Raw genomic sequence first — 18,924 nt, forward strand, 5'->3', positions numbered from 1 at the left:
TATCACATAAAAACAGTTTGCTTTTTGGATCTCTAAATAGCACAAAGGAAGTTGGCACGAATAAGTACCTAAATCAGAAACCAAAAGAGGAGCCAAGAAGGTTGTTTCCAAAAAATGTCGGTAAAATGTGAATGTACCAGCTATGGTCAATGAAAGAAATAGCAGAGAAACAGAATTCACAGGGAGTCAAAGAGCCAGCACTGGACACAATACCCTCACAGGTTCTGCTTTGGACTGAACTTTGCCCACCTAATAAAATATATTGCATTCAAGAAATTCAAGCTAAAAACCTTGCTTTGAAGCAACAATTGTTATTTTTAATCTAGCAAAAAATTAAAGCACAAACATGATATCTAATAAAAATAGTTTGATATCAAAACCAGCCAACTTCTATGGCATGGATCTTACCCATGACAAAAGGCATTCTTTAAACAAAAAATGGCAGCCCAGGGTCATGGTGTCAAGATTACCAATGGTGCTTTGATCCTTAAAGAATCAGGTATGGGTGTCCTGTTAGGTTTAGAATATGAAGGTCCCACAATTCCAAAGAAGATCAAAACCATTCCCCAAGAGCTGCAAATAACTGACATGAAAATAGCATTTAACAATTAATTTCAGACAGTTTTGGAACAGGTAGAGAAAGCTCTGCCACTGGTCGTCCCCTTTGTGATATCTGTATTAGAGGGATAAAGATGCTTTTCAAATGCTTAATGTTGAATTAGAAAACCTTTAACTCCATGAAGATGTTATAGTTCTAAAACTGAGATACAGATCCCTAAAGCTTATGGATGCCTAGAACCCCAAAATTCCAATGTAAGATCACATAAGCTGCCCTATTTGTACTCATATGCTGTGTGATTTTCCAGGCTTTATGAAGGCAAGATATTGTAGAATGAAGAAAAAAAGTGTTGTCCTATTCTATAAATTGTATGCAATGCTTCAAATCATGTCACTTATGTGATGTGATCTAACTTTGAGCCAATGAAAAATGTATTTGTGCATTTACCAGAGCAAACATGGTAGCTTCGTCTCTCAGGCAATGAGCTTAAGTGTCCTATGGTATCAAGTGACTTGCCTAAAAGAGGATAAACCCTCAGGCAAGGAGGAGATTTAAACAGTCAATTTCAGAAACAGGGGACCTTTGCAAATTAAGACATTAATTTAGGCTGAGACACTTTGCTTACAGAATACGATGTCAAAAGCTAGGTCCATAACAAGATTGAATCAATGACATCAAAATGAAGAATGACATAATATTCTCAGCTCTGTCCAAGTGCGGTACCCTCAAAAATACTGTTTCTGACATCCTCTCATATCAGCTGGGTAGACCTCAGCGGCATAATTCGATGAGCTTGGCTAAGAGGCTCACAAGCTCACTATCATCAATAGAATAAAATGAGTCTTTTAAATAAGCACAGTAAAATTTCCAGTGTAGATACTTTTAAACTGGTAAAATATTAATATTAAAGTTTTTAAGTAAAACAACTGAGCATGGAGGTTACAGTTTAGTTTAATTTATTCAGTATAGGTAATATATCCGCAATAGGTTACTGCTTCTCCATTATGCCTTTCTGCACATACTTAATTTATGAATTCCTTCTTGTATACTGACAGCTCACTATTCCCTGCGTATATTTGATCTACAAATTCTAACTTGGGCACTTCACGGTTCTCTGGCCTCCCTAAAGCCAATTAGGTCTCTAAAGCAAACAGGAGAATTTAATTGAAACTTCACTGGCCTGTCGCCTATTCAATCTAGGGAAAGGAGGGAGTGATCCTTTTATTGTTCAAAATTGTGAACTGAAACCAGACCTTTCACATTTGCACTTGGAAAATTCCCAGGGAACTGATCCGTAAGTAGATTATAGAAATGAAATGCATTAAATCAAACGATTCTCTGTATCAGATAACACCCACAGCTCTGAGACATATTTCACTTGGCTCTATTACCCCTGACATAACATTTTGTGAACATACATAATGCATGATTATAAGTTTATTAGTAATGTATGTCTGTGACCAACTTGACCTTTATGACCCACTGACCCACTTGGCGACGGAGTGGAACCTTACCTTGCTTCCATTTTCTCTTGCCTCTCTTTCCATCTTGAGGTCGGAGATTAGAAGATTCTTATACTTGTTTTTCCCATTACTGCCTTGGTCCTCTACCCTGTATTCCGAAGTCAGCTGTGCAGAGCGGGGACTGTCACTCAGGTTCAGTGGCTGTTCTTCCTGCTCCAGCCCCGTTTTGCCATCACTGCTGGAGTCCCCAGGCTCCCTGCCATGTGCTCCCCCGGAAGCAACTGAACTGTGCCCCAGAGTCTCATTGCCATTAGAGCTCTCTGCAGCAGAGTCATCTGTTAGGAAGAAAGATTGATAATTTAAGTAATACGTCAGATCATCTACAACTAGTGTCGACTAAGTTCTGAAAGAAATGTAGCAATGTGCCTCTAATTTTAGTCCTATATGTAATTTAACTAAGGGGTAACCTGGTTCTGAAGCAACAATTGTTATTTTTGAATCTAGTAAGCACACTAAAGCACAAACATGATATCAAATAAGAAAAGAAGTTTATATCAACAGCAGTCTGAAGGAAAAGTCAAATCTAATAAAGTGAATTAGTTGATTACCAATTGCTTTGCAAATTGGTGTGATTTCTCCATTAAGAATATTCAGAAATGTTCCTGTCCAAAGGAAATACAAGGACACAAAAATGGAACAGAGACTGAAGGAAAAGCCATCCAAAGAACACCTCAGGTAAACATCTATCACATCTACAGATACCAAACCCCCACACCACACCACACCAACAAGAGCCTGGTATGGCAGTAACCTGAGAGGTTCTACCAGCACCTGACTAATACAGATGCAGATACTTTCAGCCAACCATTGGACTGAGCATGAGGACCCCAATGGAAGACCTGGGGAAAGAACTAAGGAGCTGAAGGAGATTGCAACCCCATAGGAAGAATAACAACATCAACTAACTGGACCCCCAGAGCTCCCAGGGACTAAACCACCAACCAAAGACCATATATGGAGGGAGCCATGGCTCCAGATACATATGTAGCAGAGGATGGCCTTATCTGACATTAAAGGGAAGGGAAGCCCTTGGTCTGGTGGAGGCTTCATGCAAGAGCAGACAGGGATGCTAGAGCAGTGAAGCAAGAGTGGGTGAATGGCCCAAAGATTACACATAGACAGAACAATGGCTCCAGCTGCATATGTAGCAGAGGATGGCTTTGTCAGACACCAATGGGAGGAGAAGCCCTTGGTCCTGCCAAAGCTGGACCCCCCCCCCCAGTACAGGGGAATGCCAGGTTGGGGAGGCAGGAAGGAATGGGTGAATAGGTGGGGAAGCACCCTCATAGAAAAAGGGGGAGGAGAATGGGATAGGGGGTTATGGACAGGAAACTGGGAAAGCAGATAACATAAGAAATGTAAATAAAAAATATCCAATTAAAAAAAAGAGTAGGTGAATATGGGGAGGAGCACCCTCATAGAGGAAAAGGGGAGGGGGAAGAAGGGAGATAGTATGGATGTTTGTGGATGGATAAATGGGAAAGGGGATAGCATTGATATGCAAATGAATAGAATGATTAATAATTTATAAAAAAGAACATGCAGACTTGGGGCAATTCATTCATAAATGGCAGCTCCTATCCAGGTGGATACATTGCCACATCTTTGATGAGTATTAAGTATTTATGTAAAGTATATTAAAACCACTCATAATCTTTGTCCCAAGCATTGTACTTGAGGGAGTTTTAGGTGTAGACAATTTTATCTTTTAATCTTTGTGTATATCTCTGTGAAGCTAAAAATATAATTCTACCAGGGTTGATCTGAATAACAAAAAAATTCAGAAATGGCAAAGATTTACAAAAATAGGAAAGTGAGCTAATTAATGAAATAGTTAAAATATTATAATACATTATATATATCCAGGATGAACATAACATATATCTAATATATTATATACTTAGTAGTTACTCATATTCCATTTTAATATTTAGGGAAATGCACCTCATTAAGTATTGAATAGGAAAGGCTGGCTAGAGTTTGTTTCAATGTATACAGGAGAGATACATAGATAAAATTTACAAAAAAAATATTATATTTTTCCTATGTCAAAATATCATGGACTATGAAGGTTCATAGAGAATAGATCTGCAAAATCACTTCTCTAAGAGTATTAATAAATTGCAACCACAGGAATACAAATGAGTAAGAGAAACAAAATGCAGTGTGATTTTTACACACTTCTGGATATAATAAAAATATGCATTGTTTTGTGGGGTGTAATGGAATAGTTAATGTTTATTGCATTCATAGTAATACACATTGAAACTCTAAAATGATCTGCTTATTTACTTACCCTACAGATCATTTTAGACCTATCCTGAATCCAATACACACACACACACACACACACACACACACACACACACACACACACACACACACACACACACATACATACTTGGCCTATAAACATTCTGCTTTGATTGAGTTCACATATAATTAGAGATAGAAAAGTGAGCATAATACAGAGAAATGGTTGCTATCAAGGACAAGAAGCCAGACTTCTGGTAGTATGGTGACATGATTGAACTCCTAAAGATAGGTAGCATCTGCCAAGTGAAGAGGCTAGGACTTTTCCCAGCAGGATGATCAGCATGAGCAAAGCGATGGACAGACACCATGGTGAGCATCAAAAAGAAAATGGGAAAAGAAGGAAGGGAGCGATAGAACAGGAAGCGATGTATCTGTTAGAGGGCACTCATCCGGAGATAGAACAGGAAGCGATGTATCTGTTAGAGGGCACTCGTCTGGAGTAAAAAGGAACAGTTTACGACTGCTTTGAAAGGTAACAGGTTGGGAGGGGAACACCCATAAGGAAGGGGAGGGGGTAGGGGGGAATGTTTGCCCGGAAACCGGGAAAGGGAATAACACTCGAAATGTATATAAGAAATACTCAAGTTAATAAAAAAAAAAGAAAGAAAGGTAACAGGAAAAATATCTTCTTAAGTTGTTTAGCTTTACGAGACGATATCTTTCCACGTAGCTCAGGCTTGCCTCAAACTTGACATCCCGTTTCTATCTTAGCTAAGATAAAGGAGCTCACTAGACTCTAAAATTCCCCCTTAAAGACATTGCACAGATTTTATGAGTACCGGAGAACGAATGGGGTAAAATGAAAGTTTAACGAGGATCAGTTAGCAGAGTCAGAAGCCACCAAAACTGCCCCCTCTGAAGGCAAGGATAGGCAGGGAGAGGAAGAACAGAAGAGTGGAGAGGAGAAATGGGAGAGCCAGGTGTCCAGATGTGCACCAGCATCCCAGGAGGGAAGGGAAGTAAAGACACATCGCATGGATTTAAATAAAAAAAATTAAGTCATAATTTAAAGCAGATTTGTGAAAAAGTTAAAACATGATCAAATGGCAGATTATACTGCAGTATACACTATATTTCCAATCAAAAGCAGTTTCTGCGCAGAGCACACGTATGCAGGAATGTTCGAGAGACAGCTCCCTAACAATGTAACGTCAGTTTCCATGGCCATTTCTTCCAGAAAACAAAGCCAACCTTTTAACAATGAACGCGTGGTATTTTTAAATACAGAATTAAATGGAATGGTCTATAAAAGTAATCTGGAAAAAGAAGTATGCGATTTTATTCTAATTGAAGCATTTATGCAAATATGCAGTCGATTACTTTTGTTGTTCTATTTGAGGGGAGTCTGAAGAACACAATGGGCATATTTCAATGTAATAATTTCACTCACAGATACATGATCCAACTTTTCTTCACTAGTATTCCCTAAATATATATTAAGGATTCTGGGTTTTGGTAAGAAAGCTTTACTAATATAGAGTAACGTAAATTTGTGTTACACTTTAAATCAGATCAATAGCTAGCACAAAGCAAATGCAATTTCTTTTATAGTTAAAAATTAAACCTACTATGTTTTCCTTTCATCTGAAATCATGATGTATAGGTAGTACAGAAAAATTATTTATATATTAGGTTGGATGAAAATTACCATTTGAGGACTCTTTTACAAATATTTAATTATAATTTCCATGTAAAATATAAGCAATGTGAGAAATATTTTAAATGGAGTAGTTCACTCCAGATGTTACCAAGGTAACCAAACTCAATAGCTTTACATATTTGATTCCTAAGTAAATCAATGTGTTTTATAGAACAAGTCAGTAATTTACATTTATTTTTATTCGGTATACATACCTTGTAATCTAAATGGTTAACAGTAACATCTCATGCTAAAATTTTATAAGAATCAAATTTGAAACAAATTTTAGGTATTCCCATTTAAACAATCAATGTAGAGCACTGATTAAACCTTAGAGGATAAATTAACAATTTTTATTCTTTGGCTTCATTCAACCATATTAGCAAATTTATATTTTCCAGTTTATCATAACCAACTCACATCAACTCACTGCTCTCAAGGGGTCGTGTGCCTTCTTACCCAGTGCAGTTGGCTCCATCAACCTTGGCTGCTCGTAGGTAGCAAACAGGATGCTACACTGAGAGAAGACTCTTTCTATTGGTGGTGTGTATTGAGGGGAGGGGCTTCAGGTCCTTGCTTTCAGGTTGATGGGTCTTCTCTCAAGGAGTCAATCTGGGTACTACAGCATACCTAGCAGTGGCTGAGAGTGTGGAATGTGGTGACACAATAGTGTAGAATCCCCTGATATGGATGAGCAGAGACTGTTAGATATAACCTATCCTTAGAGGAGGTTGATGGAGTGGAATTTGTGTTGTGGAGACTTTCAGCCCTGCTATCTCTGCCCTAGGTCCTGTAGAGGAGGTAGTAATACCCAGGGGAAAGCTATTCATCTCCTTCTTCTTCTTTATTCCCCATTCCAACCAGCAGCTAGTAAGGACCAAGAAGCAATCTGACTACTTGGATCAATCTCATCACTGTTCTGAGTGGAGGTAATTTTAATGGCAACCAAATTTAATAGGTAGCTTTCTCCCTATGAAGCCTCCTAAATAAACTTTATCCCTGTCTATGGTGTATAAGTGTTACTGTGTGTATTTGAGTATGACTATGAGTGTGTATACTGTGTGGATAAGCCTCTCTCTTGGTCTATCTCGTTTGCGTGTGTGTGTGTGTGTGTGTGTGTGTGTGTGTGCGTGTGTGTGTGTGTGTGTGTGTGTGTGTGTGTGTGTGTGTACAGTCCTTAAGCATCTAAGTATCTGATTAGTCACTCTCCATAGACCTTTATCATACCCTTTAGCCAGTGGCTTTGAGAAAACAAATTGGAAAAACTGCATTGTTACTTTGAAGAAGTATCCTTGGAAGCTTATTCCTAAAATCTGTCAGATGTTATAGCTCTAAACACCCATTTCTTTTGTTAGTTTTTACCCCTAAATGTGTTACATTTATTCACTCTGGGTAAACATTGAATCAACATATAAATGTGTATAATCTTGAACCTTACGCACAGAAGAAAAAGGAAGTTTCAAAGTTCTTTCAAAGTCTATCTACAACGTGAGTTCAGGTTAACGTGTCCTTTAAATCTGTTGATGTCTTCTGTAAGCTCAGTGTCTCTGGCAAAATTTAAAGACATGCGCATACAGCGTGGGACCAGATTTCCCCCCACTCCAGAGCTCAATGCTTGGTTGCTCTCCCATCATAAACAAGAATTTAAATCCCTACTCCTGAGGTTTGGTTTCCCAAGACAGGAAAAAAATCTAATAAAATAGTTTGAAATGTTAGAGCCCCAGCATCTGACATGCTAAGGCAGGACGATAATGGGTTTGAAACTTGGTGTCAAATGAAACCTTGATTCAAAGTAATTAACTAATTAATTAAATAATTTTTTAAAAATACACCATTTATTTGCATTGCACAAAATTCTTCAGATTGTATACTATTGGACAACATAACCTTGAGTGTTTACCGGAAAATGAAGCCAAGGCCTGAGATCAAAATATCACACCAAGGACAAATTTACTGTGGTAAATAAAAGCAGGTCTGACAAACACTGGAAAGAGCACAGAACATTGGTTTTTAAAGCATAGAATTGATTTTACTGAAGGTGAGAAAATAACGCCTTTAGTTTTTAACTGAACTAATACTGCAGAATATAGGCTTGTCTTGCTTTGTTTGGGAGCATTTAATTCGTTCTTAAAATTAGAATAACTGTAAGAAGGTAATGTAGAGAACGGCATATAACTTAAATTCAACCCAGGGATCCAACAATGAAGCCAATTGTTATCTATCAACCAAAGGTAATCTTGACTTATTTTGTAGTACATGTTCTACCAGAGGCTGGAGAAGTAGCTCAGTGGATATGAGCACTTGCTGCTCCTTCAGAGGATTTAGAGTACTCATCACAAACTTCTGAAACTCCAGTTCAAGGGTATACAATGCACTTTTCTGACTTCTGTGGGCACTGCATGTACATGCTGTGGTGTGTGTGTGTGTGTGTGTGTGTGTGTGTGTGTGTGTGTGTAGGGAATACACATAACATAAATACTAAAAATAAACTTCTATTAAACACTCATAGTGGACAACATTCTCCACTGGGCATGGCAATTTCAAATATAAACCATATACATTGTTCTGACATTAGGCTAAAACAAAACTGTCAAATCAGGAGCAAAACAATATCAAGTTCCTGAGAGTTTTATATAAGGTGAAATTAACATAGAGGCATGTTCAATGAAGGAAAATCACAAATATCCCTGTTTTCCCATATTTCATAACCTAGAAGTGATTCTTATTAAATCAGGTAGAACAAGAACCATGGCATCAAGATGTCAGGGAAGATGTGGTAAGAGAGGGAGAGTCTGAAGGAAAAAAAACCTCAAGACTATACATAAGGTTACTGTTTAAAGTTTATTCAATTTCTCATAAGCAGCTCCAGAAACAAGCAAAGAGCTAGGAGGAGATCCTACATAATAACAACACGGGGTGTGGACTTCACAGAACTGTGGGTGCTTTCCCACGGATTCTTATCTCCATGATAACTTAATACATCACCCAAGCCAGGAACTTGGATAAACTCATTGATAATGATAATATCAGTCAAGACTTAGGAGAGTCCACTTATCAAATGACCCATTACAAAACTACTCGGTGTAGTATTTAAGTATTTAATCTTATAAATGAACATTAATGTAATAAATTTCTATGGTTTATTTTCTAATCTTCAAAATATTTTTTGACATTTACCTGTTGGCTTATTTAGTATATTACAGAACTGAGTAGCTTCAATTGTGTATTCAACTTTAATATTTTAAATATGATTTGATAGTCATTTTCAAACACCACAAACACACACACACACACACACACACACACACACACACATACATACACTCTGATTCATCTACATATTCAAGATAAGGTGAGCTTGAATTAGTTAACCTGCAACTTAATTTATTTGTCTTAAATTGTACTATTGTACATAAATTATCAATTCCACCACCTTTGCCAGTGTCCAGGTCTTTTCCTCCAGGGCTGATTTGGCACATGTTAATAGCAGTTGACTTATTTGCCTTTCTTGAAAGGCTTTTCTAGCCATGATTTTCAAAATGTGTATCATTAACCAATTAGAGTTTAAATTTCCATAAGCTAAGCATTTCACAATGGTTTTCTCTCTCTAATTTCATGGGTATGGGTTTATGTGATTCCGTGTGTGTGTGTGCGTGTTCATGCGTACGTGTAATGCACGTATGCTTTTCTCTGTGTTCTTTCGCGTGGCCAGAGTAGATGGGAACCAGGCCTTCTGTGCTTCCGTCTCATTTACAGAGGGAGAGTTTCTCAGTCAAACTGAGGGTTCCGCTATATGGCTAATCTGGCCTGTCCTGTACCTATGTACTGAGGTTGATATTATAAGATTACTAGCATTTATGCACCTCCAAGGATCTGAATTCAGGTCCTCATGGTTGCTTGGTAAAACTTAAATCAGCAGATTAGCCCCTGAGCCATTTCAACAGAGCCTAGGTATTTTATATTTTATATAACTAGGTTCAAGTAGGCAAGAGCATGGCAACTATGACTCTTGATTCTCCATTTCCTCTGCTTGCTAACTAAAAACCGTTAGATTACATTCCTAAAGCTAGTCACCAAGATCTATTCCCTTATGTGCCCATTTCCTTCTCCCAAGGTTGACCACCAACGTCCAGCTATCAAAGTATTAAAGCCCAGCAATCAAAAGCTCTCCTTTGGGAACCATAATTAACATGGCCCAATCAAAACAAATCAATTCATCCTCACATTGGATTCCCCCTTGCCTTTACAAACTGCTTGTTGCCCATGGACCATGTTGGTCTCCTCTCTATCCAGAGGCAGCCCTTGCCACTCCATGATAAATATTCTCTGCCCCTAGCCTGTGTTTCTTTTCTCTTCTCCCTAGTCCTCTATCTCCTATCTTTGTCTCTTATTTTCTGTCAACATAGTCCTTTGTCTCTCCAGAGCAAATAAATCTCCTTTGTGCTGAGAACTTGGTCTAGAGGGGTCTTGCACAGATTGTGGTCCTTTCATATGCCTTTGGACTCCTCTGCAGAACCTAGCCTAATTTTTTTTTTACACAAAAGTAACATTACAGACACAGATAAGGACTCAAAAACAGATTAGATGAATAGATTGAACAGCATCGTAGTTAAGAAAAAGCAGTAAAGCAAGTGTGAATGGTATTCATGCACTAATGTAGCTGTTTGCTACCATAAATTAAAGCTAAGACAAGCTGTGGACTAGGCTACGTTTAGCTTTATATTGCATATATTTACAATGACAAAAATCTCCCGTTAAGGTTAAGATGGACCTAAGACTGTTATTGCATGGAAACCAGAGTATTCAGAGAAAGGTAATAGAAAACCACCTGGGGGATAGCACCTGAAAACATTAGGTGTACAGCAGTAACAAGACATCATCGTGCATAAGTTATAAAAGGTCATTCCATTAGCAGATTATTTGACAGTTTCCAGGAGAAATGGCTCAAGTTGTAATTATAACTGATACAAACTGATAACTAAGTCACACAAACAAGAGCAGAGATTTACAGTAAGTTATTTTGAAAAGATATGTTCTCCTTGAGGCCAAAATGAATGTGATCATAAAGGAGGTTGCCCTATATTAACACTTAGTTCAGCCAACAAGCTCAGAAGGCTTTGAGTGTGTGTATGTCATATTTTTAAGGTCAAAAATAAATCAGAACATCCTTTCTTCTCAAGAACTGAAAAGAAATAAAAAATACAAAAGACCAAGATGTGATAGGTTTATGTATGAAGTAATTGAATAGGATCTTGACTGGCTTCTCTTTGATCCTTGTAAGAGCAATGATAGGATGGGTATCCACATCACAGAATCTCCCAGGCATATCATGAGAGATTGAACACATGAAATAAACAGAGAAAGGGTTCCCTTGCTGTCTGGATCAAACACGGGTTGTGCATGAAACCTGGGGTGATCCTCCACAGAATAGCAAAGCAAACAGCAAAACAGGTTAAAAAGTGTGTCCTCAGAAGACACCTGATGCACCCCTTATATTTCTCTGCAGAAGGGAAGATGCTATCAGCACAATTCTTGCTGGCAAAGAAAAGATCTTGTTCTAAGACATACACCCTGCAAGTCCCAGAGTAGCTTAACATCTGCAAGAAGGAATGAAAATGTGGGCTGTACATTGAAGTTTGCTCATCATCAATACAATTTGTAGCTTGGAACCAGAGTAAAATCTTGGGTTACCAACTATATATCTTTGATTACCTCACTGGTGTATATAAATTAGTTAGTAAATATACCAATTAATCATCAATTATATATTATATATTTCCCTTGTTCATGAGCCGAAAATTAGATCACCCCACTCAGGACAATGGGTCTTCTCTCTACAACCACTGGATAAAAAAAGATGGAAATAGCTTATATGTACCACTAGCTTCATATGGAAATAAATGAATGTCCAGGCTTATGTCAAGTACTCATTACAAGTGTCTTTGGGTCTGTGAGATGGTTTAGTGATGTGCAGTGGTGTCCTGTGTGTGATAACAGCCAAACGTTGTGTGTCTAAACAAGTCACTGCAGAAGCTGGAGAGCGGTTCTTTCCTCCTAATCTAGAAGTGCAGGTCTTTTGGGGCATTACACCATCTTAGAAGAAAGGAAGCTAGGAAACAGGAAATGTGTCATAGGAACCTGGTATTTTCTAACTCATAGAAAGTATAAAAAAGTGTTACTACTGAACTTCCATTGTTTTTCTGGTTATAATCTTTCCACGTTAGTGGGTGATCATTTTAAAACAGATTCTGTAGACACCAATAGATTTTCCAATAAGTTATCAATTCTGTATTTGTCTTCTTTAATTTGGTGAAATTGCTGTTCTTTTACCACCACCATCCCCAAAAACATAACCTTAAAGTGTTTTCACTACAGAGAAATATTTCTTTGGCTTTGTAGAAAACCTAATTGGTCAGTTAGCTTCAGATGTCAAATTCACACAGCTCAGAGTTATCTGATGGAGTTTCAATTGAGAGATTCCCTAGTCAGTTTGGCCATGGAAATGCTTGTGGTATATAGTATGACTGCTGATTGATATTTGAGGGCCTAGTCCTCTACAGGCTGTGTCATCCCAAGCCATGGGGTCTTTGGTTAAATAAAAATATGGTTGAGCAGAAGTAAGGGAGTAAGGAGCCAGTGACCAATATTGCTCCCTGGTCTTTTGCTTCAGTTCCTGCTTGAGCTTCTGTCCTGAATTCCCTTAATGAGGGACTATAACATTGAAACATAGAGCATGTTATAGCTTATGAGACAACACATACAAAAACTGTGGAGTTGGATATAATTGAAGAGCCCCTTTGAAGTTCCATGAATCTGCCTGTCCTCACACCTCAATGCTGAGGTAACTGTTTGATTCAGACTCAAAGTGCTGATTTGGGTCCTTATGCTTGCACAGCAAGCTCTGTGCCTCACCTTGCCAACTCTTCAGCTCTAGAAGTATTTCTTCTGCAAGAGTTTACTTACCAAATGAGAGAGATGAATATAATTAATACTTCACATGTCAAGAATATCATTTATTCTTAACAGTTGGCTGATTGTTGGTGTCATGAGAGGCAGTGGATAGCAGTTGAATTAAATAAATAGGACAGACAACCCAGAAAGCTAAGTTCATAAAGATTCAACCAGAACATAGTTTAGTCCCACCTACTTACATCTAGGGACTTCTCAGATGAAAGGCCCAACACCATTGTTCTCTTTACTTATCAAAACTAATAATGAAAAGAACATCCAGCCATAGGAGAGATACTTTGTATAGGACACATGAAAGGATATTTTTCCAAAGGAGTGATGGATACATGGAAAGACAGAGAGTATCACATCAGTACAGACATTGTCCTTAAAACTAAGAGGAGAGAGACCCAACCGCCTGGTCAGGTGGGCACTCCTGAGGCTGCAGAGCGGAAGAGACCACCAACACTGCTCACCCCTGCCCACATCCCTGGCCCAAGAGGAAATGTATAAGGCCTCTGGGCTCCCGTGGGGGAGGGCCCAGGAGCGGCAGGACCCCGGCCTGAGACACCACCAGAACCTGAAGGAAACAGACCGGATAAACAGTTCTCTGCACCCAAATCCCGTGGGAGGGAGAGCTGAACCTTCAGAGAGGCAGACAAGCCTGGGAAACCAGAAGAGACTGCTCTCTGCACACACATCTCGGACGCCAGGGGAAAAAGCCAAAGATCATCTGGAACCCTGGTGCACTGAAGCTCCCGGAAGGGGCGGCACAGGTCTTCCTGGTTGCTGCCGCTGCAGAGAGCCCGTGGGCAGCACCCCACGAGCGAACTTGAGCCCCGGGACCACAGGTAAGACCAACTTTTCTGCTACAAGAAAGCTGCCTGGTGAACTCAAGACACAGGCCCACAGGAACAGCTGAAGACCTGTAGAGAGGAAAAACTACACGCCGGAAAGCAGAACACTCTGTCCCCATAACTGACTGAAAGAGAGGAAAACAGGTCTACAGCACTCCTGACACACAGGCTTATAGGACAGTCTAGCCACTGTCAGAAATAGCAGAACAAAGTAACACTAGAGATAATCTGATGGCGAGAGGCAAGCGCAGGAACACAAGCAACAGAAACCAAGACTACATGGCACCATCGGAGCCCAATTCTCCCATCAAAACAAACATGGAATATCCAAACACACCAGAAAAGCAAGATCTAGTTTCAAAATCATATTTGATCATGATGCTGGAGGACTTCAAGAAAGACGTGAAGAACTCCCTTACAGAACAAGTAGAAGCCTACAGAGAGGAATCGCAAAAATGCCTGAAAGAATCGCAATAATCCCTGAAAGAATTCCAGGAAAACATAAATAAACAAGTAGAAGCCCATAGAGAGGAGACACAAAAATCCCTGAAAGAATTCCAGGAAAACATAAATAAACAAGTAGAAGCCCATAGAGAGGAGACACAAAAATCCCTGAAAGAATTCCAGGAAAACACAATCAAACAGTTGAAGGAATTAAAAATGGAAATAGAAGCAATCAAGAAAGAACACATGGAAACAACACTGGATATAGAAAACCAAAAGAAGAGACAAGGAGCTGTAGATACAAGCTTCACCAACAGAATACAAGAAATAGAAGAGAGAATCTCAGGAGCAGAAGATTCCATAGAAATCATTGACTCAACTGTCAAAGATAATGTAAAGCGGAAAAAGCTACTGGTCCAAAACATACAGGAAATCCAGGACTCAATGAGAAGATCAAACCTAAGGATAATAGGTATAGAAGAGAGTGAAGACTCCCAGCTCAAAGGACCAGTAAATATCTTCAACAAAATCATAGAAGAAAACTTCCCTAACCTAAAAAAAGAGATACCCATAAACATACAAGAAGCCTACAGAACTCCAAATAGATTGGACCAGAAAAGAAACACCTCCCGTCACATAATTGTCAAAACACCAAACGCACAAATTAGGAAAGAATATTAAAAGCAGTAAGGGAAAAAGGTCAAGTAACATATAAAGGCAGACCTATCAGAATCACACCAGACTTCTTACCAGAAACTATGAAGGCCAGAAGATCCTGGACTGATGTCATACAGACCCTAAGAGAACACAAATGCCAGCCCAGGTTACTGTATCCAGCAAAACTCTCAATTAACATTGATGGAGAAACCAAGATATTCCATGACAAAACCAAATTTACACAATATCTTTCTACAAATCCAGCACTACAAAGGATAATAAATGGTAAAGCCCAATATAAGGAGGCAAGCTATACCCTAGAAGAAGCAAGAAACTAATCGTCTTGGCAACAAAACAAAGAGAATGACAGCACACAAACATAACCTCACATCCAAATATGAATTTAACGGGAAGCAATAATCACTATTCCTTAATATCTCTCAATATCAATGGCCTCAACTCCCCAATAAAAAGACATAGATTAACAAACTGGATACGCAACGAGGACCCTGCATTCTGCTGCCTACAGGAAACACACCTCAGAGACAAAGACAGACACTACCTCAGAGTGAAAGGCTGGAAAACAACTTTCCAAGCAAATGGTCAGAAGAAGCAAGCTGGAGTAGCCATTCTAATATCAAATAAAATCAATTTCCAATTAAAAGTCATCAAAAAAGATAAGGAAGGACACTTCATATTCATCAAAGGAAAAATCCACCAAGATGAACTCTCAATCCTAAATATCTATGCCCCAAATGCAAGGGCACCTACATACGTAAAAGAAACCTTACTAAAGCTCAAAACACACATTGCACCTCACACAATAATAGTGGGAGATTTCAACACCCCACTCTCATCAATGGACAGATCATGGAAACAGAAATTAAACAGTGATGTCGACAGACTAAGAGAAGTCATGAGCCAAATGGACTTAACGGATATTTATAGAACATTCTATCCTAAAGCAAAAGGATATACCTTCTTCTCAGCTCCTCATGGTACTTGCTCCAAAATTGACCATATAATTGGTCAAAAAACGGGCCTCAACAGGTACAGAAAGATAGAAATAATCCCATGCGTGCTATCGGACCACCACGGCCTAAAACTGGTCTTCAATAACAATAAGGGAAGAATGCCCACATATATGTGGAAATTGAACAATGCTCTACTCAATGATAACCTGGTCAAGGAAGAAATAAAGAAAGAAATTAAAAACTTTTTAGAATTTAATGAAAATGAAGATACAACATACCCAAATTTATGGGACACAATGAAAGCGGTGCTAAGAGGAAAACTCATAGCGCTGAGTGCCTGCAGAAAGAAACAGGAAAGAGCATATGTCAGCAGCTTGACAGCACACCTAAAAGCTCTAGAACAAAAAGAAGCAAATACACCCAGGAGGAGTAGAAGGCAGGAAATAATCAAACTCAGAGCTGAAATCAACCAAGTAGAAACAAAAAGAACCATAGAAAGAATAAACAGAACCAAAAGTTGGTTCTTTGAGAAAATCAACAAGATAGATAAACCCTTAGCCAGACTAACGAGAGGACACAGAGAGTGCGTCCAAATTAACAAAATCAGAAATGAAAAGGGAGACATAACTACAGATTCAGAGGAAATTCAAAAAATCATCAGATCTTACTATAAAAACCTATATTCAACAAAACTTGAAAATCTTCAGGAAATGCACAATTTCCTAGACAGATACCAGGTATCGAAGTTAAATCAGGAACAGATAATCCTTTTAAACAACCCCATAACTCCTAAGGAAATAGAAGCAGTCATTAAAGGTCTCCCAACCAAAAAGAGCCCAGGTCCAGACGGGTTTAGTGTAGAATTCTATCAAACCTTCATAGAAGACCTCATACCAATATTATCCAAACTATTCCACAAAATTGAAACAGATGGAGCACTACCGAATTCCTTCTATGAAGCCACAATTACTCTTATACCTAAACCACACAAAGACACAACAAAGAAAGAGATTTCAGACCAATTTCCTTTATGAATATCGACGAAAAAATACTCAATAAAACTCTGGCAAACCGAATTCAAGAGCACATCAAAACAATCATCCACCATGATCAAGTAGGCTTCATCCCAGGCATGCAGGGATGGTTTAATATAGGGAAAACCATCAACGTGATCCATCATATAAACAAACTGAAAGAACAGAACCACATGATCATTTCATTAGATGCTGAGAAAGCATTTGACAAAATTCAACACCCCTTCATGATAAAAGTCCTGGAAAGAATAGGAATTCAAGGCCCATACCTAAACATAGTAAAAGCCATATACAGCAAACCAGTTGCTAACATTAAACTAAATGGAGAGAAACTTGAAGCAATCCCACTAAAATCAGGGACTAGACAAGGCTGCCCACTCTCTCCCTACTTATTCAATATAGTTGTTGAAGTTCTAGCCAGAGCAATCAGACAACAAAAGGAGATCAAGGGGATACAGATCGCAAAAGAAGAAGTCAAAATATCACTATTTGCAGATGACATGATAGTATATGTAAGTGATCCCAAAAGTTCCACCAGAGAACTACTAAAGCTGATAAACAACTTCAGCAAAGTGGCTGGGTATAAAATTAACTCAAATAAATCAATTGCCTTCCTCTATACAAAATAGAAACAAGCCGAGAAAGAAATTAGGGAAACGACACCCTTCATAATAGACCCAAATAATATAAAGTACCTCGGTGTGACTTTAACCAAGCAAGTAAAAGATCTGTACAATAAGAACTTCAAGACACTGAGGAAAGAAATTGAAGAAGACCTCAGAAGATGGAAAGATCTCCCATGCTCATGGATTGGCAGGATTAATATAGTAAAAATGGCCATTTTACCAAAAGCAATGTACAGATTCAATGCAATCCCCATCAAAATACCAATCCAATTCTTCAAAGAGTTAGACAGAACAATTTGCAAATTCATCTGGAATAACAAAAAACCCAGGATAGCTAAAGCTATCCTCAACAATAAAAGGACTTCAGGGGGAATCACTATCCCTGAACTCAAGCAGTATTACAGAGCAATAGTGATAAAAACTGCATGGTATTGGTACAGAGACAGACAGATAGACCAATGGAATAGAATTGAAGACCCAGAAATGAACCCACACACCTATGGTCACTTGATTTTTGACAAAGGAGCCAAAACCATCCAATGGAAAAAAGATAGCATTTTCAGCAAATGGTGCTGGTTCAACTGGAGGGCAACATGTAGAAGAATGCAGATCGATCCATCCTTATCACCCTGTACAAAGCTTAAGTCCAAGTGGATCAAGGACCTCCACATCAAACCAGACACACTCAAACTAATAGAAGAAAAACTAGGGAAGCATCTGGAACACATGGGCACTGGAAAAAATTTCCTGAACAAAACACCAATGGCTTATGCTCTAAGATCAAGAATCGACAAATGGGATCTCATAAAACTGCAAAGCTTCTGTAAGGCAAAGGACACGGTGGTTAGGACAAAACGGCAACCAACAGATTGGGAAAAGATCTTTACCAATCCTTCAACAGATAGAGGCCTTATATCCAAAATATACAAAGAACTCAAGAAGTTAGACCGCAGGGAAACAAATAACCCTATTAAAAATGGGGTTCAGAGCTAAACAAAGAATTCACAGCTGAGGAATGCCAAATGGCTGAGAAACACCTAAAGAAATGTTCAACATCTTTAGTCATAAGGGAAATGCAAATCAAAACAACCCTGAGATTTCACCTCACACCAGTGAGAATGGCTAAGATCAAAGACTCAGGTGACAGCAGATGCTGGCGAGGATGTGGAGAAAGAGGAACACTCCTCCATTTTTGGTGGGATTGCAGACTGGTAAAACCATTCTGGAAATCAGTCTGGAGGTTCCTCAGAAAATTGGACATTGAACTGCCTGAGGATCCAGCTATACCTCTCTTGGGCATATACCCAAAAGATGCCTCAACATATAAAAGAGACACGTGCTCCACTA

At 38.7% G+C, this 18,924-nt stretch overlaps 1 protein-coding gene across 8 annotated transcripts in view; it reads right to left on the reverse strand.

Annotated features, from left to right (window-relative positions):
* The window catches only part of Nol4 (nucleolar protein 4), a 362,305-nt gene that overhangs the window by 126,244 nt on the left and 217,137 nt on the right, over positions 1-18,924 (reverse strand). For 6 of the 8 annotated variants that reach the window (NM_001415694.1, XM_087593008.1, XM_087593005.1 and 3 more), the window contains 1 exon segment: positions 2,074-2,357. In NM_001415694.1, the coding sequence (NP_001402623.1) occupies positions 2,074-2,357 (284 nt within the window). 8 annotated transcript variants of the gene reach the window in all.

The sequence above is a fragment of the Rattus norvegicus genome, chromosome 18 (assembly GCF_021556685.1).
Source record: "Rattus norvegicus strain SHRSP/BbbUtx chromosome 18, alternate assembly SHRSP_T2T, whole genome shotgun sequence".
NCBI lineage: Eukaryota > Metazoa > Chordata > Mammalia > Rodentia > Muridae > Rattus > Rattus norvegicus.